The 25,751-nt window shown below is 38.8% G+C and overlaps 2 protein-coding genes across 3 annotated transcripts in view; both read right to left on the reverse strand.

The window, feature by feature from the left end:
- LOC308349321 (E3 ubiquitin-protein ligase RNF103) overlaps positions 1-18,476 on the reverse strand; it is a 110,188-nt gene extending 91,712 nt beyond the window's left edge. Inside the window, exons 1-3 of one of the 2 annotated variants that reach the window (XM_080813948.1) lie at positions 17,809-18,476; positions 15,335-15,474; positions 6,044-6,159 (exon numbers count right to left, since the gene is read on the reverse strand). In XM_080813948.1, the coding sequence (XP_080670074.1) occupies positions 6,044-6,159; positions 15,335-15,474; positions 17,809-18,034 (482 nt within the window). In that variant the 5' untranslated portion in view covers positions 18,035-18,476. The remainder of the gene's footprint in view (positions 1-6,043; positions 6,160-15,334; positions 15,475-17,808) is intronic. The other variant, XM_080813950.1, reaches the window with a different exon arrangement.
- On the reverse strand, positions 18,322-23,332 carry LOC308349125 (uncharacterized protein; the record flags this gene model as incomplete). The annotated part of the gene is made up of 3 exons (XM_080813646.1): positions 18,322-18,824; positions 19,180-19,247; positions 23,328-23,332. 3 exons carry the CDS (start codon positions 23,330-23,332, stop codon positions 18,469-18,471), a joined length of 429 nt encoding a protein of 142 aa, XP_080669772.1. The 3' UTR covers positions 18,322-18,468.
- Positions 23,333-25,751: the final 2,419 nt, after the last annotated feature.

Raw genomic sequence — 25,751 nt, forward strand, 5'->3', positions numbered from 1 at the left:
TTTTGTACTCTTTCATCCCTTTAATGAAGATCATGAAGAGGAGTATTTAATGCAGATGAAATTGCAGATTCAGTTAGAGGATGAATAAGTATAGAAGAATTTAACTAAAATCATATGTTTTTTTTTTTTTTTTAAAGATTTTTTTTACTTGAGAGAGAGAGTGAGAGCGAGTGAGAGCAAGAGAGAGCATGAGCGGGGTGAGGGACAGAGGAAAAAGTAGGCTCTCCGCTGAGCAGGGAACCTGATGCGGGGTTCAATCCCAGTACCCCGGGATCATACCCTGAGCTAAAGGCAGATGCTTAACTGACTGAGCCACCCAGGCGCCCCCATTTGTTTAGATTTAACCAGTGTGGTCATGACTCCAATCCTTTTGGAAATGGACAAGTTCTTGCTATATAATTTGTGACATCACCTTCCCCCTAAAAAACTAGATGAGAAATGAAAGGAAATACTGAAAAATAAAAACAGTTGTTGTGTACCCCTGGGGATAAAAATACATTATATGTTTATTAAAATAAAAAAATTAAAAAACAAACAAACAAAAAAACAGTTGTTGTAGGGACAGTGGAGAAATTGAAGGTGCAGCATTTCCCATTTTTTAAAAAAATGTATTTTTTTTCCCAAAAACCTACCATGTGAAGTTTTATGATATGTAAATTTAACTCGATAAAGTTTGAAAAAAGAAAATCTACCATGCAGGTACATTTTTTTCGTTACAGATTTATAAATGGATTGTAATGAATATTTAATCTCTTATTTTGCTATTCAAAATATTGATATAAAAATCATAAAATCGGGGCGCCTGGGTGGCTCAGTGGGTTAAGCCTCTGCCTTCGGCTCAGGTCATGATATCAGGGTCCTGGGATCGAGCCCCACATCGGGCTCTCTGCTCAGTGGGGAGCCTGCTTCCCCCTCTCTCTCTGCCTGCCTCTCTGCCTGCTTGTGATCTCTCTGTCAAATAAATAAATAAAATCTTTAAAAAAAATCATAAAATCCTAAGTGTTATGCTTTAATTGGTAAACATGGATTATATGTGTGTGTGTGTGTATATACTTCATCATGTGTGTTTTAAGTTTTATTTATTTATTTTAAGTAATCTCTACACCCAATATGGGGTTCAAACTCAGGACCCTGAGATCAAGAGTCACATGCTCCTCTGACTAAGCCAGCCAGGTGCCCCAGCATGGATTATATTTTATTGAAATAAGCACACTACACATTTAATATGATCAGACTGAAAGTCTCAACATAGGTCATATGGTTTTATATTGATAATACAATTAGTTGTATCTCAGGAATTTTGTGATATAACTTCAGATAAATGAAGAGAGTATGTTATGTCATAAAGACAAGGTTAGTAATGACTCTGAGAAACTACCTGGGTGACTCAGAATCACAGACCATGATTCAGCTTCTTGTTGAGTTGATTCACTTCCTTAACAGTACAGATTCCACTAATATCAATATTGCTTTAAGTGAAATGGTTCTAGAATTATGAATTCCTACAAAGAAAATATCCTGTATCTCTTAACACTGTATTTGTATAATGCAAAGTAATAATTCATTGACATGAATTCCATTTTTACCCTCCACCCCCAAAAGCAATAAGTCAAATAGATAATTGCCTTATTTACATCTTAAATATGTTTAAGTAGCTTTAATTTTTAAATTTCATATGACACTCGTGATGACACATTTCTACTCATGGTCATTCTTTTTAATCTTTCTATAACTACCTCAGAGAATATTGGCTTCTGAGTTGTGCCATAAATTGTGCCAGTTTTCTGACAGGAAACCTTACTGTATAAAATAGGCAAAGAAGGTCTTAGTGCATACATTTCTTCATGTAAAAAAAAAAAAATGTATCATGTGCTTTCTTTTCAGTTCACAGTTGGGTGACGGCTTTAAGGTTTAACCTTCCTGATTGATAATACCATAAAAATAACCTCTCGTTCTTTAAGTAAGCCTTTTCAGATCTCTTAGAGAATTTGAAGACTAAAAATGATAGAAAACTTGGTTAGTTAGTTTGTTACTCCAGTTTCTTATGTGACATTCAGTACTTAAAAAGAAACCTTAGTATTTCTGTTTATGCAATGTGATTTCTTCAGATGAGGTCACTGGCCTCACTGACCTTCCAGGCCTGCTCTCCAATCTCCCCTTCACTTTCCCTTCTCTGCTTATTCCACCGGCCCTCTACCCTTTCACTCTCACCATAAGCCCTCCTGACCCACTTGCCTTTCAGCTCTTGCAATTTCACTGTTCTCCATCTGCTCTTTACTATCCCCCATCTCTCCAACCCCTCAAAGACACATCCCACCTTGTTTTCTACTTTCTTCAAGAAAAGACAAGAGAATAGATGTAACAGAGGGTTTTTTAGCCCTGTAAGCTATATTGCTTGATTGGGGAATGAGAGGTAAATTGAGTATGTGAACAAAGAAATTGAAACTGCTGCCCAACTGAGTCAGGTGCTGCCCAAAGGTGGTGGTCCTGAATATTCTTAGGGCAGCTAACAAGGTCAGGAAAGTACTGCTATACAATGGGACCAGCACATCAGAAGAGGGTGCCCTGAGACCACCCCAGAGAAGGACCTCCAGTAAAGAGACCAATACAAATAGTGGAGCAGAGAGCTTGGTGTCTATAAAAATCTGAAATGAAGATGATGACTCAATTATTCAACATATGATTAAAACACTTGCTGAAAAACACTATTCCCTGCCCAGTTATACATTCCTTTTTTTTTTTTTTTAAGTAGGCTCCGCACCCAACATGGAGTCCAGTGCAGGGCCTGAACTCACGACCCTGAGATCAAGACCTGAACTGAGATCAATAGTTGGACACTTAACAGACTGAGACACCCAGGCACCCCTGCACTGACATTCTGAATACACTTTTCCATATCTATTTTATTCTTCTGTATCTCCAAAATCCTCAAAAGGAGAAAAAAAATGATCCTGACTAAGCACAGCTTCTATGGCAACAATATTTGTTACTCTGGTTGTAAGACCTTCCCAATAAAAGGAAATATGAATATGACAATATTGAAACTGATGAGTAGGGGTGCCTGGGTGACTCAGTGAGTTAAAGCCTCTGCCTTCAGTTCAGGTCATGATCTCAGGGTCCTGGGATCGAGTCCTGCATCGGGCTCTCTGCTCAGCAGGTAGCCTGCTTCTCCCCTCTCTCTGCATACTTGTGATCTCTCTCCCTGTCAAAACAAAACAAAGCAAAAAAACACTTAAAAAAAAAAGAAACTAATGAGTAACTATACATTAAAATCTTCACCTTTGGATGAAACTGAAGAAGGTTAAGTAAAAGTACTTTTTTAAAAAGATTTTATTTATTTATTTATTTACTTGAGAAAGAGACCATACGTGCATGAGCAGAGGGAGGAGAAGGAGAAGAGGAAGAGGCAGAGAATGCCAAGCTGACTCTGCATTGAGCACAGAGCCCATCATGGGGCTTGACCTCATGACCCATGAGATCATGACCTGAATGGAAATAACAAGTCAGACGCTTAACTGACTGAGCCACCCAGGTGCCCCGAAAAGTGTTTTTAATGACAAAAAATAGTAGTAATCAACAAAAAAAAGCAAAATTTTCTAAAAAATGATCTGTTCTATCATAAGTAAGAGGTGAGATTATTTGAAGATGAAGGATTTAGAGAAAAATATATGGAGGTTGCTTTTACTATCTCTTTACCATTCTTTAGCTAGTACAGACTCAGAGTTTTTCCAAAGAAAAGCTAGAAAAAGTTGCATTAAAATCTGCTAGACTCAATTATGATACTTCTGATGCATTCTGCTTTATAAGATTACATAAAAAAAGTCAAATACTGGGGTGCCTGGGTGGCTCAGTGGGTTGAGCCACTGCCTTCGGCTTGGGTCCTGATCTCGGGGTCCTGGGATTGAGTCCCGCATTGGGCTCTCTGCTCCGCGGGGAGCCTGCTTCCCTCTCTCTCTTTCTCCCTGCCTCTCTGTCTACTGTGATCTCTCTCTGTCAAATAAATAAATAAAATCTTTAAAAAAAAAAAGTCAAATACTACTATTTCCTTTAGTTTTTCATATTAATAGATTATCATTTTGTTGTGCTTAATTTATTTTTGAATTCTTAATGTTATGTAACAATTTATATTAGACTATAATATGTGTTTAACCTTTATATTTTGTAAATTTTTTTTACTTGATTTTTTCCTAATGTATTTATAAGTTACAGTGTTGAAATGTATTAATTAGCTCATGGATTTTTTACAATCAATTCTGAATATTTTTTGAAAAACAATGATACTGGGAGCGCCTGGGTGGCTCAGTGGGTTAAAGCCTCTGCCTTCAGCTCAGGTCATGATCCCAGGGTCCTGGGATCGAGCTCCACATCAGGCTCTCTGCTCCGCGGGGAGCCTGCTTCCTCCTCTCTCTCTGCCTGCCTCTCTGCCTACTTGTGATCTCTGTCAAATAAATAAATAAAATATTAAAAAAACAATAGTGATACTGACTTTTGGGATTACCTGAGAAAAAAATCGAAATATTGGTACTTCCATTTGTTCTGGTATAGCAATCACTAGTAAGGGGGAGAAAGAGCTTTCACTCAGAGACTACTTGGGAATGATGGGATCAGACCAAATGCAATTTTCTTTGATAAATAATGGACAAAAATAACAACAATTTCCTTTTCATAGAACATTAACACTAGAGCTGTTCTGGACATTTCAACAAAAGGCATTAGATACGATCAAGATTCTGTGGTGAAGATGAGAATGCAAATTTTGTAGGTAGATGAGGAGACTGAGTTAGGAGACACAAGAACTTTCTTTCTTATCTCCAGTTCTTTGGGGACTCTACACCTTAGGGTGTGGATCACACCCTATAATACCAATAAGCAAAACAATCTTGAGGTAAAATGAAGCAAACATGGATTTGAAGAAGAAAGGAAAATCTGAGTAGTATAAGACAGTAGTATTGAAGGGTTTTCTACAGCTAACGGGCTTCTCACTGGGGCCACATATAAGGGACATAGATAAATCAGATCTATTACTTACATTAGAAACTACCTAACGTTGTGGGGTTTTCTACATACACATCATATGTCCCATCCTCAGCACTAAACAGAACATGCTGTACATGCTAATTTTTTATTAAATATTTACTGAAAGAGTAATTAAATGAATAAATATATGTAAAAGTTAAAACTTGATGGCACTAGAAGTTGAAATAAAAAGCATTTCTTAAAATTATTTTTTTTAAAGATTTCATTCATTTATTTATTTGACAGACAGAGATCACAAGTAGAGCAGCAGGCAGAGAGAGAGAGGAGGAAACAGGCTCCCTGCTGAGCAGAGAGCCCCATGCAGGGCTTAATCCCAGGACCCTGGGATCATGACCTGAGCTGAAGGCAGAGGCTTTAACCCACTGAGCCACCAGGCGCCCGAAAATAAAAAGCATTTCAAGGAAATAATTTAATAATGAACAAGAAATAACACAACAGATAAAATACTGTAGATGATGACAAAAGAAAAGAGAAATTCCTGCAAGGATTCTTGTCTGAGAAAATGGGAAAATAAAACAAAACACAACAGTAAAGAACAGAAAAAGGAAAGGTAGAAAGGGTACATGCCTGATGAAAAAAAAAAGGATGAATCTGAATTTGGACAGTTTAGGGAAAAGGACACATCTAGGAGTAGGGCAGATGGAAATGAGCATCCTCACGCAAACTAAAGGTTAGAATTATGACAAAAGATTTCAATCAGTACAAAGCTATAAAAGTGCTGAGGTCTTTTTGGGAAGAAGAGTGAAACTAAAAGGACTGAAGACATACTCTTGAGTCACCCCCACTAGAAAGAATATAGAAGAATGTGATAGAGAAAGTCATCTCAGAAAGAAAGTAAATAGCTGCCAGTTTATCAAGAACTATTAATCAAGCACCAGTATAACTAACAGTGTGCTAAACATTATAATTAGCTTTTAGTTCAAATAGGCTTCTCATATCATTGTCTTCATTAGTTAAGACAATTCTGGTCAGAACTCAAATTCTAAGAAATGCCTAATCAACTCACCTGGGGTCACTGGAACAATTAAAAGTGCCTGTTCGTATTCCAAATCTTGACACCTTTTTCACCATTTTCTCCCAGTGGATTTTACCAACCAAGGGACTTCTGTCATTTGCTATGACCTGTTTGCCCAGAAAGAAAAACAGAAACTTTAATTACCTAAAATGAAATCAAACTAACCACTTACTATCTATAATACATTTTTATCTTTTGCAAAAAGATTCTGTTCCCAATTACATCATCACTGCAATTCTCGTAGAAAGAACAACTGTCCAGCTGAAAAGGCTTAAAACACTGAATATAGTACATTAAACTTCCACACTCTATGGCAGTTACATAGAGGGGGAATCAAAACCATATTAAAAAGCTAGCCACATTCTTCACCCTGTAGGTCTATTCTCTAGAAATAGGTTACACAGGAAGTAAATGGCCTTTGGAGGCATTTTAAACAATAATTTAAATAAATTTTAAACAATAATCCAAATAAAGCTTACTAGAAATTATCATATGTGGGTTCAATGAGTTCAAATTTCAATTTTTAAAAGTATTATTAAGGATCCAAGAGTCAAACATATGTTTTCTATTAAACTATGCTTTAACTAAACCAATACTATTACTTCTACAGCTTTTTCTTAACAATCATGAAAAGGTTCTAACATACAAAAAAAATTATCATAATGAATTCTATACTCTTGAACTTCTACTTCAAATTTGAAAATAGCTTTCAGACACAAGTAAGACTGGGAGAAGTAAAAGATGTTTTAAAAAAAGAAAAGAAGGGAAAAAAAAAACTCTAATAAGTTAACCTCCAAAATGAGTCATGGCTTCTTAGACTTTCTAATCGTTAACACCTTTTCCTTTTATTCCCTAATCTTTCTGCTTTGAATGAAGGCAGGACTTCAACAGACACAGCAGTAAAAAACAAAATTATATGTTAAAAACAAAAACACAAAAACAACTAAATGGGAACTTAAAGGAAAGTCAAAATGTCTCTAGTCTTCACAAAACCATCTGTTTGATTTATTTTAAACCTAGGGTATATAGGCCAAGTTTATTTTTACAAAGGCTATGTAACTGATGTTATCTAATTCAAAATTACAACACAATACTCGGGGGTCCTTTCTAGGAGGAAGGACCATTTTCATGTTCACAATGCTTCCAGGAAATGAAATCCCAGGAGCATGAGTGAAATGAGTGCCAATACATACCCCTGGGAGAAACAAGAGGTATAGCTACCTCATTGTGGCCTCTCTGCTGGGAAGCCTAACAAAGGGCAGCAGAAAGAGAGCACGTGGCGGTGACAAGTGACTTGAAATTCACTTTATGTCCACTAACCCCTGCCCTACACCATTGCTACTATCATCCCCACATCTATAGAGATTTACATGCTATACATAATTTTGTAATAACTCTGATGCTTCATAAATACACAAACATATACACAATTTAGAGCATTAAACAAATGGTTATAATGTGCTTTTTAGTAAAAATAGAGGTCTTGTTGAGGGAGACATGAATTGTTTATTCAAATGCTCAGATGGTGGAGGTAAGCAGAAAGAAGGTAATCTGAGGACATGAAAGCTTTCTGAGGAGGTTCACGCCAGTTACGTTACCCACTAAGTCCCTAGTTTTCATTTTTCCATGGTCCAAGAGGTTTGGATAGATTTAATCTCAGGAGAAAAAGCAGGGCAGGCTTTTCTTTTCCTTTTCCCCCTACTACTCAAGAGTCAATATGGTAGTTCTTCTTTCCAACAAGTAATCAAAGAAATCTTGAACTTATTTTTCAGATTACTAAGAAGGTTTAAGAAGTCTGTGTGCAATCATATGCCACCCTACTCCCTACTTTTTAAAATAACTCTTAAAGAACTTCTTTTCACTCCCATTTCCTGATCAAGGCTGCAAATGACCCAAATATTTCAGGTCAGTGTTTATAATGACACTGCATCAAGGGGTTAATTAAGAGGTTGTTTTAATCAATGTAAGGTATGGCCCTAAATCTAGGGGCATGTTTCAGTGAATATCCTGACCACTGTACAAGTATCTTTCAGACTTATAAGAGCTCAATGCTAGGAAAGGAAGTAGGAATGAGAGGGGGTCATTGGCAGGTGCTGCTGGTTATAGCAGAGACAACACAAGTTTGTGATCAGAGGTAGAAACATCCGAGCAGGTACATGACAATGTGTAACCCCAGGGCCTTATTTATTCAGCAAGTTGTACCCACACCTGCTTTTGAAGAGTTTAATCATCCCTAACACAGAGAGCCACACAAAAATGAAAACTCCTGTAGGCATTCATTGCATGAAAGCATTTTATTTAACTCTGAAGTTATATTTATGCAATTAGAAATTGGTCTGTTCAGTGTTCTATATAGTTCTATTATTCAACTTAAGGTTTGGCATAAATTAAATTTTATAGAAGTTGAATTAAATCACCATTAAAAATTTTAATATTTTCACAAAATAACCCATCTGGCTGAGTCACATGGCACTAACAAATACTCTAGGCCTATTACTACTGTGTCACACCAGGAAGAGTTCCCAACTTACAGCTCATATCCAAAAGTATGCATGATGATTCTGAGTGGCACTCACATTGCTGTTCTTATTAAAAGCAGACACATATTCCTTGGCAGTTCAGGAAAGATGTTGTGTTCTCTGTGGGAAATATTTTCAGGACTAGAAAAAAACTAGATGAAAGTGCAGCCTGAGTTCCAAGTCTGGAACAGAGTTGGTAGCATAAGCTGGAAGTGAAGGAATCTTTCCCTCCTTCTTCCCTAGGTATCTGCCTCTCTAACTGGCATCCCTACACTTGCTCACCATTGCATTTCCTGCAGCTAGTACAGTGCCTAATTCATTTGGGTACTCATTAAACATTTATGCTGACCTAAATTATTTCAGCTTTTTACAGCTTAGTAACTTCATTCTTCTATATCTGACTAAAGTTCTCTAAAGCCACCAAGTTTTTGGTATGTGTTTTAAGTCCCTTCCCTAGCAACCTATCATCTGGAATATTTTCTGGACAAACATTAGCATAAACAGTACCTTGCTATGCAATTGTATATTAATGTTTTGGACCCCAGTCAGATATAAGGACTTTCAATTCAATGAATTTAAAAATACACTTTCTCCAGGGGTGCCTGATGGTTCAGTCAGTTAAGTGGCTGCCTTTCACTCAGGTCATGGTCCCAGGGTCCTGGGATTGAGCCCCACATTGGGCTCACTGCTCAGCAGAGAGCCTGCTTCCCCCTCTCCTTCTGCCTGCTGCTCTGCCTACTTGTGCTCTCTCTGTCAAACAAATAAATAAAACCCTTAAAAAATTATATATATAAATATATATAAAAATATATAATATATACATATAAATAATATATGTAATATATTTATAATATATTATATATGTGTATATATGCTTTTTCCAGGAAAAAATCACCACAATTTTCCAAGGTTCCACTTCAAAGTCTAATAGAGTTCTTTAGGATCTCCTAAGATGCTAGCACCATCACGGGCCATCTAACTCAGCTGAAAGATAATCATATACTAAGATTTTTACTGGTCTACACATTTTAGTAAACCAAACTCTAAGCTGTCTTAAGGCACAGGCTATAGTTTATTCACCTTTGTGCCCTCAGTGCTAATCCCAAGGTTCAGTTGGCTCACATTAGATTTCAAAAAATATTTGTTACATGGTTAGATGAATGGATGAAACGAGTGGTTTGCTGGTAGACATTTAATAACTAGCTCTCCAAAAGAAAAAGGAACTTCTTATTTCTATTACTTGTTGATTTCCTTGGTATAAATACTACCATATGGTGATTTCAATTTCCCAACGTGTTATCTCTGAACATGGAGCTGGGAAGAGATGTTAATAATCACCCTTCATGAAGCAGTATAAGCTGGCTCCAGCACACCATGCATGCAACTATGTTGGATAATGTGTGATGCTAACTGCCCATATTCTCTGATGTCAACCTAGTGTGGTCCAGTTAAACTTTCAAAGAAAAACTGCACCTCAGGTTATCGTCTATTCCCTTCCTCATGTATTACAGGTGTTACATTTGTATAAGAAAAAAACCATATACTTTTGCCTAATTTTTAGAGGTGGGTTTTATTACTAATCAGAACATCTGCCATATAAATCTAGGCTAAATAAAATAACAAAACTCCATAGAACAGGAGTGCTGGGCTATGATATTTTCTGCATCTGTTAGTATTTCATTATTTTTTTTTAAAGATTTTTTTATTTATTTGTCAGAGAAAGAGAGAAAGGGAGAGAGACAAAGCACAAGCAGTGGGGAGCAGCAGGCAGAGGAAGAAGCAGGCTCCCCGCTGAGCAAGGTCCCCCCCCCCCGCACCCCACCCCATGCAGGACTTGATTCCAGGACCGTGGGACTGTGAACTGAGCTGAAGGCAGATGTTTAAACCAGCTGAGCCACCCAGGTGTCCCCCTATATTTCATTAGTAATGGGGAGTTTCTACTTTCAAAATCATAGCCCAACTTAAATAAATATATGCAAATTATATGAAATCATTAAAAGTGAGGACAAGTGATTGATTGACAGAAACAAAATTAAATGGCTTTTAATTATTTCTTTGGTATTCCCACTAGCTTTCTTTATGAGCAAACAAAAGTAAAAGTTTTTCACCAGTACAAAATAAATGATAAAATGGCTTACCATGTATTTTACCTTTAGGGTAGTGTCAAGAAAGACACTTATTTACTTTTATTAATTTATTAATAGGTTAGACTCTCCATGGACAAAACGTTGTCTAGAACAAAGCTAAACAAGTTTTAAGACAGCTATTAACTTTTAGCTAAACATGAAATATAGTAACATAATACTTCAGTAAATATTGACCCAAAGCTTTACCTTAAATCACATGATGTTTTTCATTGCTACCTCAATTCTAGTGACGTTAAATTCCTTATGATGGGGATAAAGCCAGTAGGGAAAAAATATCACAGTCCTTCTTTGAACAAGGTGAGAAAGGAGAAATAGAAATGTTAAGATAAGGATGAACCCATAAAACCCACAGAGCATGCTAACTTTTCCATTTCAGAAGCCTAGCCACTGTTCCATCTGCCTCTCTAAGTGTTTTCTGAACAGAAAAAAAAAAAAAAAAAAGTAACTGTCTTTAATTTGTGACGCTCAGAAGATTGGATGGTGGTAAAAACCAAAGAATCCACAACACTAAGAGATAAGTAACTGATGAGAGATATGAGCTAAGGTTAGGAACAAAGTAGGAAAACTCAGAATGTTACAAAGAACTGTTAGAAAAAAAGAGGACTCAGTTGTTCCATGGGTTACATAGTATATTGATGATAAAGATGTCCCATATGTGTTGCTGCCTGGAAAACTAAAATTAGTTCTTTTCTTTTCACCTCATATTACAGAGAATACAGGACAGATATGGAAAAGCTTGACATGAAAAGGAGCATCCCAATACTCTGGTTCATTGTAAGGATAATTCACGAGCATTAATACATCTTAAAACAATTAAGAAGAGAAAGATAAAAAGGCCATTAACATGTATCATGCAGAAAATAAAAGCATGAATTGCACATAAGATACAAATAAATTATAAGAAATACAGGATGAATTAAATAAACTATACAAATGCAGTTTTTCTTGTGTAGTATCACCATTCCACATTTGGTGTCACCAAAAAAGATAATCAACCTAGATTACCAATCTATAATCTATAATCAACCCAGATTACTAATCTATTCCAGAAAAATGAAATGACTACGTGATAGAATAGCTAAGTCATATACCCATTTGTTAAAGTTACATTTTCCCTAAATAAGCAAATCCAGACATCCTTTCAATGACATGATTTATAAACCTAAAGTGTTTATTATCAGTTATATGCCATCTAGCTACATTTTTTTTCTCAATAAATGCAGAAGAAAACCACAATTCATGGGAGTAAGGAATAATATTAGAAAAATGGGAGGAAAGGAAAGAACTCTGATGTGCTTAAATATTTCTTACACAGCATACCTAAAACAAAAGCAATCTAAGGAGGATTGAACTGGCCAGGATCTATGCATGATCAAAAATTTAAAAAAAAAAAAATGACAAGACAAACTGAAATTAGTCAGGTTCTTTTAAAGTAAATAGAAACGAATAATTCAAATCACTAAGAAGAGAATTTTTAAAAGTTATCACAAATATGACCTGAGCTGAAAGAACGACAAGCAACTGAGAGAGTACTTATCTTGTTTCTAGCAGACATTTTCAATTTAAAAACAAAAAACCAACAGCCCTCTTTTAAGAGCTTAAACCAACGTCTGTGCTAATTAGCTTAGCTGGTGACTTCAGAATGCCAGAAGACAGGGTTTCAATCTCAATCTTCTCAGTTGTCCTGCCAGAGATTGTTCTTCTAACCCAAGCCAGCCATCTGACAGATGTAAGCGACTGGCCCCAACGGACACAAGCCAGACACTGGTGATCAGTGCAAATTCTGAACGTCATTGGAAAAATTAAATGTATGTCCTACTATCATTAACACACGGAAAACCACATAAATACATTCCATTTTCCTTAGGAGTCATTTTTCAACTATTAATACCTTGTGAGGCTTAAAAAATATTTTCAGAGGAAAATCATTCAGTGATTAGAATTTATAATGCTAACATTCACTATCATTCATTATTTGTTCTACATTTCATTCAGGTGTCCCTTTATCAGAATTTTTTGCCACTCTCTGTCTCCTTATTCTTCTTCTTAGTATTTTCCACTAACGATGCTATATTAAATATTTACTTATTTATTGCATACCTCTCCCAACTGGAATGTGAGGTGCCTGAGAGAGCAAGGACTTAGTCTGATGTATGTTCCTGGTATATCTCCAGGGCCTGGCATACAACTAACTGCTAAATAAACTAGTTGAATTTTGTCACCTATTAACAGAGTTTAATTTATGTTTATCTTTATTATTATTTTTTAGATTTTATTTATTTGAGAGAGAGAGAGAGCAAGTGGAAGAAGGGGCAGAGGAGGAGAGGGAGAGAGAATGTGAAGCAGGCTCCACGCTCACATGAGGGGCTTGATTCCACAACTGTGAGATCATGACCTGAACTGAAACCAAGAGTCAGAAGCTTAACCAACTGAGTTACCCTGGCGCCCCCACAGTTATCTTTTTCTTTTCTCTCTCTCAAGATTTTATTTCTTTATTTGACAGAGAGAGAGATCACAAATAGGCAGAGAGACAGGCAGAGAGAGAGAGGGGAAGCAGGCTCCCTGCTGAGCAGAGAGCCCTGTGTGGAACTCGATCATAGAACCCTGAGATCATGACCTGAGCCGAAGGCAGAGGCTTAACCCACTGAGCCACCCAAGCGCCCCCTGACAGTTATCTTTAACAGAACATTAAAGAGCAGTGAGGGTGCCTGGGTGGCTCAGTGGGTTAAGTGTGTGCCTTTGGCTCAGGTCACTCTCAGGTTCCTGGGAACCAGTCCCACATTGGGCTCCCTGCTCAGCCAGAAGCCTGCTTCTCCCTTTCCCTCTGCCCAGTCTCCCCTGCTTGTGCATGTTCTTTCCCTCTCTCAAATAAATAAGTAAATAAAATCTTCTTTTAAAAAGTCTTTAAAAAAAAAAAGAACATTAAAAAACAGTAGATCATTTTTAAGCCTAGAATATATGTTAATTAGTGAACCAGAATGTGTTCATTGTCTATAGGCAGAATCCTATATACCAAAAGAATATTTAAACTTTGACATGGCTTTTTCAAGTTTGGAAGGTGTTCAACATCTATTTATCATTCATCTTTATGGGATCACTCAACGTATGGACAAACACTTAGAGAATACAGATAAATGGGACAGGCTATTCAATTCATATCAGTAAATAAAATTAAAAATTATCAAAGCCAACAAGTCTTTCTTGATCAGACCATCAGATACAAGTATCTGGGAAAGGAAATGGAATAACTATTTACTTATGAATTAAAGCTTTAGAGATGATAGTTTATTTTTCAAATACAATTAATTGACAGAGAAATAAACTAGAATTTGATGGATAACGCATAGACTACCCATAACCTCCCAGGTTCTCCCTTTGCTGAATTTAAAAATTACAGAATTAGCTTATTTGACAGATAAAAGGTCAAACACAATAGAAAGACTGCATGTCAAGGAAAGTGATGAATAGCTTATGTAATCACTCAAAGAATTCCCAAACCTCTACTCTTTAATCTTTAGTTCTGTGGACCACAGTATTATTCCATTTTCTTTACATGTATATGTTTTATTTGAGGCCAGGTACAAGACAAAATCTGTCTATCCATAATTATATTGCAAATCTACGACAGAACCAGATCTGCATCTAAGGTCTCTGAACTCCTAGCTTTTTTTCTATTTTTTTTTTTTTTTACCATATTTTGACATTACTGTCCTCAGAAAGAAATATGAAGAAGCGATTTTGATTTTTATACCGTGAATCAAACTTAGCCAAACCCAGAGTGAAATAACAAGAGTACTAGACAAGAAATCTGGGGCCCTGGGATTTGATCCTGATTCAATAATCATAATTTTAGCCAAAATCATGCTGTTATTTGATATTTTACTTTAAGTGATCTTGCATTTTTAAAAATTTAACTTTAGCCTTGCCCTAAATAATATTTATGAAATTACATGTTCAATATAATATTGACTTTACTAATTTGCATTAAAATCCATAAATGATAATGTATGCCCACTCATTTACCATGAGTGATATATAAAGCACACTCTGTGAAGCATAAAAGACTATTTTTTAGGCCCTTCATAGCTCTACAACTCTAATATGCTAATTAAATTTCACAGTTTTGATATCACAAGAGTTTAGGGTTTAAAATGATCATTTCATCAATTTCACAAGCTGAGTAATGAGCACTCCCCACCATTCCCCACAATACCTCATCCTCTATAGTCACAAAGTTGGCTATTTCCCTAGTAGAACGATTTTCTTACTTTGACTTCTAGGTTCTTCCTTTAGATACAAAAACCGCTTGGATCACTGAATTAAAAACTGGTTAACCAAAACTGAAACAGTGCAAATAGCTCAACAAAAGGAATATATCCGTGTGTTTCTTACTTTAATGAAGATCCAACAACTACAATGGATTTGTCAATTCTGTTTTCCCAAAGCTTCCTCTCCCCCCTCTTCAATTCTCATTTTCCTTGGTCTGCAAAACCTCTTTAAGAGGTCACTGGAGCCTCCCTATGAGGGCTGACTTATGTTTAAGAAAAATGACACAGGTACACAGAAGTGTCACTAGCTGGTAAAAATAATTTTACTTCTATCACTGTTTCTTATACCTGAACCAGCCAGATGCCATCCTTTGTGTCTTCTACAAGCTCATAGAAGTGCATTTCACCACTGAAATTGGTACTAGAAACGGATTCAGATGCTTCTTCTTCCTTGAGGGCAGAATAGAGCTCACCTTCCATCAAGTCACCTGAAGAAATGAAAAAAATAACACCAGTTAGATTTCAAAAATTCTACATTCCCGGGGCACCTGGGTGGCTCAGATGATTAAGCATCTGCCTTGGGCTCAGGTCATGAGCTTCCAGATCAGTGGGGAGTCTGCTTCTCTCTCTCTCTCCCTCTGCATCTCCCCTTGCTTGTGCTTCCTCTCTCTCAAATGAATAAAATCTTAAAAAAAAAAAAAATCTACATTCCCAACTTCAGTGATTAATTCCATTTTACACTGTTAAAAATCATGTCACAGTACTTTCATCTCAGTCTATAGAAAAGAAAAGTAGAACCTGAATATACCAATTTAAGATTCACTCGGTAAATATGTCATAAGAACCTACTAGTGTCAGGCAAAAATGAACAGACAAAAATCCACCTTCTCATGGAGTTTATATTCTAGTGGGGTCATCACATAACCTGTTAGGAAATTACTTAATTTTCTGCTAAGTCCAAAAAGCCATCACGGTATTATTTAGTTTTGTGTGTAACGTGCTGGGGTTCAAATAATTTTTAAACAGTATGATTTATATACTTCTGACTTATAAGATTTAGAAATGGGTCTATAGAGTTTGCCATTATCACTTGCTTAAAATAGCATAAGGCTTTTAAGACTTGAAGGTTAGATACAAAAGATTAACTGTAAGAAAAAAAACTCCACATTAATACTCAAATTTACAGTGTAAATTGAGATCTTGTGTCATCAAATAAAAAGTAAATACTACTGTCAAATTACTTTAATTTTTGCCTTAATGTAAAAACAAGCATGACTGCAGCAAAATCATTTACAACAAATATTTAAATTATAAAGTTAAATTGCTACACCAAGACCTCTCTGCTATAAAATGTGTGATCTTAGTCATACTGTTGTGAGCTGTGTGTATTCTTTAAGTGATATGTGCATTCCTTATATGCCCAAAGTGACAAGTATTTTTAGGCCCAAAGGAAGCAACACTAAATAAAAGTCAAAAGACAAAACTGTTACTAATTTTTTTGCCATGAGAAATGATTTGGCTTTGGTAGTTCCGATACTTCTAAACCTAGAAAATTCATTTATCAGAGATCTATTTTACTCCATTTCCCATCCCCCACCCCTGTGGTAGAAGTCACCATAAACCAGTGAGTAAACAAGAGGCAAGGAAAAAAAATGGGTTTTACGTTTTCTTAAAAAAAAAAAAAAAAAAAAAGCATCACATCTACAGAGGGTTCCCTCCTCTACTCCAGTAGCAAGATACAAATTTGACAACCCTCAACCTGCAAATATGTAGCGCTAAAGTCTTCTGGAGTTAGTATTCTTAATGGCTACAGGGTACTAAAAAAGGAAAAAAACTGTCTTGTAAAGGACACAGCAGACAGATATATCTGAAACAACAATAAAGATAACCATCAGTTTCAACTGCTTCCTACAGCAACCCAGAATGTCTTTCTCAAGTTACAGTACATTCCCCTTCTAGACATTTACCTAAACAAAGATATATTTTGTCCAGGGGTGAAAAAAATTAACCGTATTTCTTATTCAATCCTACCCCCAAACCAACAGTCACTGACAATGCACTGCTTAAGATGTTAAATAAATATTCTCTTAGCTATTTCCATTCTATTTCTCAATCCATTTAAGTTGAAGCAGCTGTATCTGACTTCTAAAAGGAAAAATAAGTTTACATCCAAGACATAAAGATTTCTTTAAACACTGACAGAAATATAAACTCTTCCAAAACAAAACAAAGTAGGCATTCATAAAACATATTCACTTTATTTTCACCAAACTTAAAGTATGAAAAGCTAATACTGTATACAGTTAACACTTTCTCTATAAACTCATGATTTAAAATTTAAATCTTAGCCCTAAATGCCTCTTTGATATTAAGGATTCCAACATTTTTTCCTCCTGTTATTATGCTATGATTACTATCCTGACAAATACTGCTATCTACAGACAACGTTTTGGGGTTTTTCCTTTTCTTATATCCCTATGAATTTCAACCGACAAACAATGCTTTCTAGTTTGTCTGCAACTGGGTGACATTCCCTAATTTAAAAAAAATTGTTTCTTAGTAAACAATGTTAAGAACTTGCAGTTACATCTGTTTTTAAAAAACAAAGCTTAAAAAGACACAGCAACACCCGTGCAAATAATTCCAGCCCCCTTCTCAAAACTGGATTCACTTTTTTTTGGTAGAAAACCTGGACAGCTCTCGGAGTAGCCGGCTTAACCCTTCCAGGTAATGTCTCATTCTGGAGGAAACAGCAAGTACGAGGAAGCCCAACTCACCCCTTCCACCCGGTGGAGGGGACCCCAGGGGCGTCCGATACTCGCCTGACTTCTCCACCAGCTCCCGGACATCCTTCTTCTCGGGCAGCCCTGAATATCCCAACCCCCGGCACTCCAGAATGGTCTTCAGCTTCTTGAAGCTCAGCGCCACCGGATCCACCAGCTGGGTGGCCAAGATGCCAGTTTCATACCACACAATGGCCTCAAAAAACCTGGCCAGGACGAACAGGACCAGAAAATAGAGGAGCAGGAAGAATAGCTTCAGCCACATCTTCCCCTGCGTCTTCTCTCTCTACAGAGAGCTCGGAAGACGAAAAAGAGGGGCGCAGAGCGGGGGTGTGTGCTCACGCCCGCCGGGGCGCGGGCACTGTCCCAGCGTGGTCCGGCCTCGCCGCCCTCACTGTCGCGCCATCGCCGGTCGCGGGGCTGGGGGTTTGGCTCCCGGTGCGGGGGTGAGGAAAAGAGGAGGAGGGGCCCAGGCGCAAGCCTCGCGCGGGGCCTTCCAGTCAGGAGATGAGAAGAATAAAGGGGAAAAAAACTAGAAAAAACCCATCAGTCAAACACCGAAAGGAGCGGGACGCGGGAGGGCCGGCGGGGAGGAACAAAACGAGGGACGTTACGCGGGTGGGGGGCACTGACCGAGGTGGCGGGTCGGCCTTCCAGCACCGTAATCTCAAGGGGAGAGAGGAGGCCCCCCCAAATCATTCAGATCCACAAAGGAAGCGGGGTTCTGGCGGGAGGCCGGGGCTGGAGGGGCGGCGAGCCCGGGAGGCGGTTGGGGCCGGCCGGCGGCTGGTCAGGAGGGCGCGGCGCTCGGCCCGGCCAGGCCCCGGGCCCAGCGCGGGGAGGAGCGGCCGCCGCAGCGCCGCGCCCAGAGCCCAGGCCCCAGGCCCCGCCGGCCGCCCAGGATCCGCGAAAGGCGCGGCGAGCACCGCGGCGGCGGCCCCAGGTTCTCTCAGGCCGGCGGGCGGCGCCTTTCAGGCGGGCGGGCACCGCGGCCCGGCCCGGGAGGGGGCGTCGCGGTCTCTGCAGAGAGAAATAGGGCGCGCGGGCCGACGGTCCTGAAGAAGAAAAGCAAAAACAGGCCTGAGAGAGCTTCCCGGGCGGCCCTGGGGCGGCTTCCTGGCCTCGGAGCGCCCGCCCCGCTCAGATGGGCGGCGCGGGTCTCGGGCGCCGTCCCCGACGCCCCCGCCACCTCGCGAGGCCGCGGCAGTCGCCTCGGGAGCGGAGGATCAGCTGGGGCCGCGGCCCGGGCCGAGACATAACAACTGACGTCGGCGGCGGGGCGGGGCCTCGGGCGGGGCCGGGGCGGGGCCACGATGGAGCGCTCGCTCGGGCCGCGTTGGGAAGAAGTGGGCGCGGAGGGGGAAGCGGGCGCCTAAAGCAGGGGGCTGGAAAGCGGTGCGGGGCCGCAACCTCCGTTGGGCTTCAGAACAGCTCCCAAAGTTGCCTGTCCAGTGTCTTCTTCGCTCTTTCCTTTTGCCCTGAAGATGTTCAGCACATGATTTTGGGCTAAGGGTTGGACTTTGGACTCTGTCACTTTGTGTATTTTTCGTACAAATAGGGCAGTTAATGATCCTCTTAAAATCGGTAAAACTAGATGAGTACGTTTATGCTAGGTCCTGGTGCAGTGGAAAAATTTGGGCCCTGTCGTTTGAGAGGGTAGAAAACAATGATTTTCCGTTTCTCGGTGAGAATGTAGTTTGTGCACGACGTGTATTGGAGGAGGTTTGGCCAAAACGGGAGTTAGAACCAGGCCCACTTGTCCCTCCTGTTATAATTTTTCCTCCCCCTCTTCAATGTTAGGGGTGTTAAAAGCCGGGTATTGAGGCGGTGAGTTCCCAGGACAAACGTTGCTGAGTGCTGATATGTCCCTGTGCAAAGTTTACATGTCTTTTCTTTTGTTACCTTTCCTGAATGTGGCCACTGCTAGCAAGAGGAACATTTATAAAGTGAGTGATGTGGGTGACTATGCACTATCAGATTCTGTATTTAACCTCCATGGAGCATACTCTTTTCTGTCAAACCCTGTGCCACTCTTGAGGGAGAAAGAGGTTGCATAATTAAACTGAGGAGGCTGGCTTCTACCAGCTCCCTTGATTAGGAAAGAAAAGACCCAGGAACTGTGCAAAGCTGCAAAGCTGTCAAATGTCCTGAACCGGGGAGGGGAGAGGGTGTAGTTTTAGGAAGAATGAAGGTGTGATCTTCCATCATGGAGCAAATGAGAAATGGAAACCAAAAAAAATGGACCATGAGAATGTAGCCTCAGAACGGCACCGCTTTAAAATAAAGCACACGAAGGTATTTCAGTGGCCAGCTAGTGGAGGAGAACTTGGGAGGGGATGGGCCCAAGGGAGCAGGCAGGAAGAATCAGAGGCGCAGATGTAAGAATGTATACCCAGCTCTAGGCCTCTGCTCCTGTGTCTTAACTAGCTTCAGTGTGGCTTTGTTTCCATGGCTGGCAGATCAACATGGGAGGCTATATTAAAAAGGTCGTTCTAACAAGATTGTTTCTGAAATTTCGGAATCCTTAGGCATGTCAAGGTGACCCTGTGACTGGACAATGTTGCTGTCCAAACCTTGACATATAAGGTGGACCCTCATCTCAAAGCAAGGTACTCACTAGTAAAGAGAGACTGACCCCAAATCAAATAATATAAAAGAGGGACAGGTGGGGAAAATTGGACTGTGAGCTGAGGAGGGAACCAGCCAGGCTAGAGTTTCAAACTGGAAAAATACTAGAGTGTGGGAGGGACTCCGAAGAAGGAAGTAAAGAACTCTTGGCATTTCTTTTTGTTTCAACTGCCTGTGATCTCAACCCCCTTGCCTTGTTCCCTCCTGGTTAAGCTCTTAGAAAAGATAACAGCACTGATCAAAGAATGAACAGGGTTGGTGGGATACAGTGGTACGGGCATTTACATCCTTTTTCAATAGGATGTACGACTTTCCAAGAGGGCAATTTTCAATAGGAGTTAGAAGGTGCCCTGAAATATTGGCCCAGTAATCCCACTTCAGGGAAGTTATCCTGAGGAAATAATTGGACATGTGCACAGAAATGTGTGTGCAGAGTTTTGTTGTTGCTGTAAAAGAATAATAATAGAATAAAAATAGAAAATAATAGAAAAAATAATTATTAATTATTAATAATAGGAAAAAAGAGTAAGAACAAGCAACCCAAATATCTAGCAACAGAAGACTAGTCAAATACAGTAATCTAAATGGTGAGCTACTAGGTAGCTACTAAGAACCATATAGACAAATGGCTGTAGACATGAACCTATGTCCAAAAGAGAGAGTGTTTGGAGGAGGAAAGTAGGTTACTAAGAATTTTGGATCATATGATCCTATTTTTTGTGTTAGTATTAGACAAAGGTAGAGATATATATACACTGAAATGTAAACCACGTTCATTTTTAGATGATGGGATTTGGATAATTGAAATTCTTTAATTTTGTGTTTTATCTCTATTTCATTATTTTTTCTGAAATAATCATGCATTATTTTTATAATTTTAAGATATGTTTTAAAAAACAAAACAACCATTAAGACTGCTTCCCTGGTCTGGAGGTTTGCGGCAGGGATTTATCCTCTGAGACTCTGAGGGGTGGGCTGTCCTTCCATGAGGGTGATTTCAGTTTCCACGATGCCTAACTGGGCAGACTAATTATAATTTCTGTTCAAAGACCAGTCTGACAGAAGGATGTTTGAATTATTCATTGGTTTTCATAATCTGTTTCTCTAACAGGCGATTAACCTAGTTCTTGATTTTGCTTCTCAGATTCTGTTTATTTGTGGGATGACATAAATCCTTATCATTTGATATTGTGGCAAGAACATGGGAACCATCTTTAGTGGGCCTGGTCCAGTGTCACCTAGTATCTACTAGCTGTATTACCTTGTTAGAAAGTCACAATATCTGTCTGAACCTCATTTTTCCCATCTGCTAAATGGGATGCTATGTTATCCCATGAAGCAGTTGTAAGGATTAAATGAGGCAGTGAGTGTAAAAATTGCTTCGAAACAGACATATTGCTTATATGTAGGTAGGTAGGTATTTTGCATTCATTCCTTTATTCAAGCAATATTTATGACAAATCACCAAGCTTTGTTACTGAGATGAGGTCAAACAGGATATTGTTGCCAGGTTATTTGAAGTCTAGTCTAGGAGAAACTTTCTAAAATTGAATAATTTTTAAAAATTAAAAAAAATGTAGACCTCTTGTAGACCTAACAGCAGAAATACATGAAAAATACAGATACAAGTTCTCTAAAGCAATATAAAGTGCAGAATCTATTTAGAGGTACAAATGAAAATATAGAAAAAAAAATAGAAGCTTGTTCCCGGCTTTATGGGTTTCAATGAATATATTTCATAATTTGTTTTCTTTTATAACTTTCATTTATTTTTTAAAAATTTTGTATTTGAGGGATGTCTCAGTGGCTCAGTTGGTTAAACATCTGCCCTTGGCTCAGGTCATGATTCCAGAGTCCCAGGATCAAGCCCTGCATGGGGCTCCCAGCTCAACAGGGAGTCTGCTTCTCCCTCTGCCCCTCACCCTGCTCATGCTTTCTCTCTCTCAAATAAATAAATAAAATCTTAAAAAAATAATTTAAAAATTTTTGTATTTGAATATAGTTGACACACAACCATTAGTTTCAGGTATTCAACATAGTAACTCAGCTTCTGTACACGTTATGCCATGCTCACCACAAGTGTAGCTACCATCTGTCACCGTACAACACTATTATAATATCATTGACTATACTCCCTGTGCTGTGCCTTTTATTCTTGTGACTTCATTCTATAACTGGAAGCCTGCTTGTATTTAATTTAAAATGAAGAATTAATTTTAGAGGAAAAAAATCAAAGTCTTTGGCTGAGCTGGATGGAATATGGAATATGGTTATTTTATTTTGGATCCAAAGAGTTCTCACTTTTTATTTTACTTCTATCAAAGTATTACCTATACACAGTTTGAAAAGTCAAATAATAACAACAAAAAAAGTCAAATAACACTTCAAGTCTTCATCCAAATCAGAACAATTTTGATAGTGAAAGGGACAATGGTAATAAAAATTTTTTAAAGATTTTTATTTATTCATTTGACAGAGAGAGATCACAAGTAGGCAGAGAGGCAGGCAGAGAGAAAGAAGGGAGGAAGCAGGCTCCTCGCTGAGCAGAGAGCCCGATGCGGGGCTCAATCCCAGGACCCTGAGATCATGACCTGAGCTGAAGGCAGAGGCTTAACCCACTGAGCCACCCAGGCGTCCCAAGACAATGGTAATAAAATTATGCCAGACTAACAAGGGTAAGCTGGGACTATCCCAACAAACCCTGTCTATGAAAAAACACATCCTCTGTTTATCCCTACCCACTAGGACAAAACTACCATTTCTCAGAGAAAACTACCTTCAATTCTTTGAAGTATTTTTCTCATGTTTTCTTTATATTTCCAAATTAGCGGTTTCTACTACTTTTCTTAATCTTTTCATTTGTTACATTATCTATTGATTTCCTACTACAGAAAATGAGGAATGATCTCTTTTATGCCCTCCACGCATACGCCATTTCCCTCTCTCATTCCCAAAGTGATTATATTCTATATTCATTTTTATGTTAATGTGACCACATAAATCTTGTTGATGGCTGAACCACATCATTTATATTTCCTTTCTTGTGCAATCGTCCATTTTCCCTGGAGTTAATAATTAACTCAGATTTTGGTTTGTTCTATCTTCGATGGCTCTGTCCATTTTTTCATCCCCAAATTCTCTGTCTGAACTATAAAACAGGTCAAATGGTTAATGTATGAATTCCATATTTTACTGGAACTAAATCCTCTGTCCGGGTCTTCCTGTTCCACACTAGACCAACTCCTCTCCAGACTACGATGCAGCTTCATCCCAGGACTTCCCTTTCACAACCCTTCTATGTTAGATTCTGTTTTCTTGATCCCATGGTTGCATGTTTGTTCTTTCACTTCTTTGTTTGCATGGAACACATCCCATCCCGCAGCGACTTAAAAAAGTGGACATTGAGATAAGTTTCAGAGACCTTGCACATCTAAAAGTTCTTTTACTATAGCCTCATTCTTTTCTTTTTTCAAAGTTAGGGAAGACTTGCAAGAATATTACCAAAACCTCCTGTATACCCTTCACCAATTCACCAATTAATGTTTTTTCCATGTTTGCTCTCTATATTGTATATACATTTTTTTTCCTTGAGCCATTTAAGAGTTGGTTGCAGCTACCCTTCATGTTTAAAAGATAGTTTGGCCAAGCATAGAATTCTAAATTAGAAATCCCTTCCCCTCAGAATTTTGAAACTTCTGGCTTCTGTTGTGACTTGTGTTTTCTCTCTGTAAACTCTCAACTCTTCTTTTCATCCTTGGTATTCTGAACTTTGATGATGATGTGCCTGAGTGCAAGTCTCCTCTCCTTCATTGTATTGAGCCCAGTGGGCCCTTTTAATATGAGTTGCTACTCGTTAACTTCAGTTCGGGGAGATTCTTTGATAATTTCCTCTGTTTCTCACTTTTCTGGAACTCCTGTTAATGAGATTTTGAAACTCCTACATTGATCCTATAATTTTATTCTTTTCTTTCTCCAGTTTTCCTCTTTTTGCCTTTTGTTCTACTTTCTGGGAGTTTTTTTCAACTTCATTTTTCACCCCTTCTACTGAATTCTTAATTTTGTCTATCCTATTTTTAATTTTCAAAAGTTCTTTCTTGTCACAGGGATGTGCCTTTTCTGTAACACTCTGTTCCTTTAAAAAAAAATGCATGCAATATATTCTCATATCTCTCAGAAGATATTAATTAATAGTAATTTCCCCCGTAAGTTTTCTTTTGCTTTTGCATTGCTTCTTAGACCTGGGTCCATTTTTTATCTCTTTTTTTTGGACTTCGTCTTTCACCTTAGAAGCTGTCTTTAATTACTTGGTGACCCTTGGTTCTCTCCTTGTTCATAGGTTCATAAATGCGAGGTACTGAAAAGTTCTCTGAGAGTGAGTGGGGCTCACTGAAGGGTAAATGGCCAAGCTACAGCCATTTCACTAGGAGGATCTATAAGTTTTTCTCCTCAGCTGTTTGTTTTCTTCAGAGAGAACTCCTGCCTGGAAACTTCAGGTATGGTTATCAGCATCCTGGGACTGAGTGGGAGAAGGAGGCTGGGAATATCGAGTCTCAGCCATTAGGGTTCCTCATCTCCCTCACATGACCATGCCAGGAATTTTTAAGTCCAGAACCAATCTGTTCATTTCAGAGGACAAACCTCCCATCTTCCTATAGGGTCAGAGAGGGGCAAGTGCTTGGCTATACAGGGTCAAATTGTACCTATGAAATTTTTCATAAACCCTCCTGTTTTCAGCCCCACCCACCACTTTGGGCTTCCAAAATACCATGCCTCCAATTTCAGAACCTTTCCGGAATTCTGTGGCACCAACTGTTTAGTGTAGTAGAGGTAGTGACACAGGTCCCCTACACCGTGGCCTCTGACCAGCCGTCTAGACAGAGAACAGGCTTTAGCCTTTCTTGTAGTTAGGTTGGGTAAGTGACTGAATTGAGAGCAGGGTAAGGCAAGTAGTGACGTATACCTCTTTCAAGCCTGGCCCTCATAAATGGCCTCCAGCCTGAGAAGATTAGGTAGCCAGGGAGAGAGATGACGGAGAGAACAGCCCTGAGACCTTTGTACTGCAGCAGGCCTGGGGTCCCTTGGATTTGTTCTTATCTTTAGTTTCTATTTTCTGTCTCTACATCTCTAAATCCGAGACACAATCAGTTGCACTGAGCCAGAGGAGCAAGAGCGGGGCTTGCAAGAAGCTCAGAATGGTAGACAAGGAGTATGGGAGAAGGGAGGCCAACATTTACCAATTCACCTTCTGGTGAGGACAAGGATAATGACCTATGAAAAGGAAATAACCCCATTTTCTTTGCTTTGATCTCTAACCCCATTATGAAGAACACATTTGGGTAAAAAAAAAAAAAGGC

This window comes from Martes martes (genome assembly GCF_963455335.1).
Source record: "Martes martes genome assembly, chromosome: 9".
NCBI classification, from domain to species: Eukaryota; Metazoa; Chordata; class Mammalia; order Carnivora; family Mustelidae; genus Martes; species Martes martes.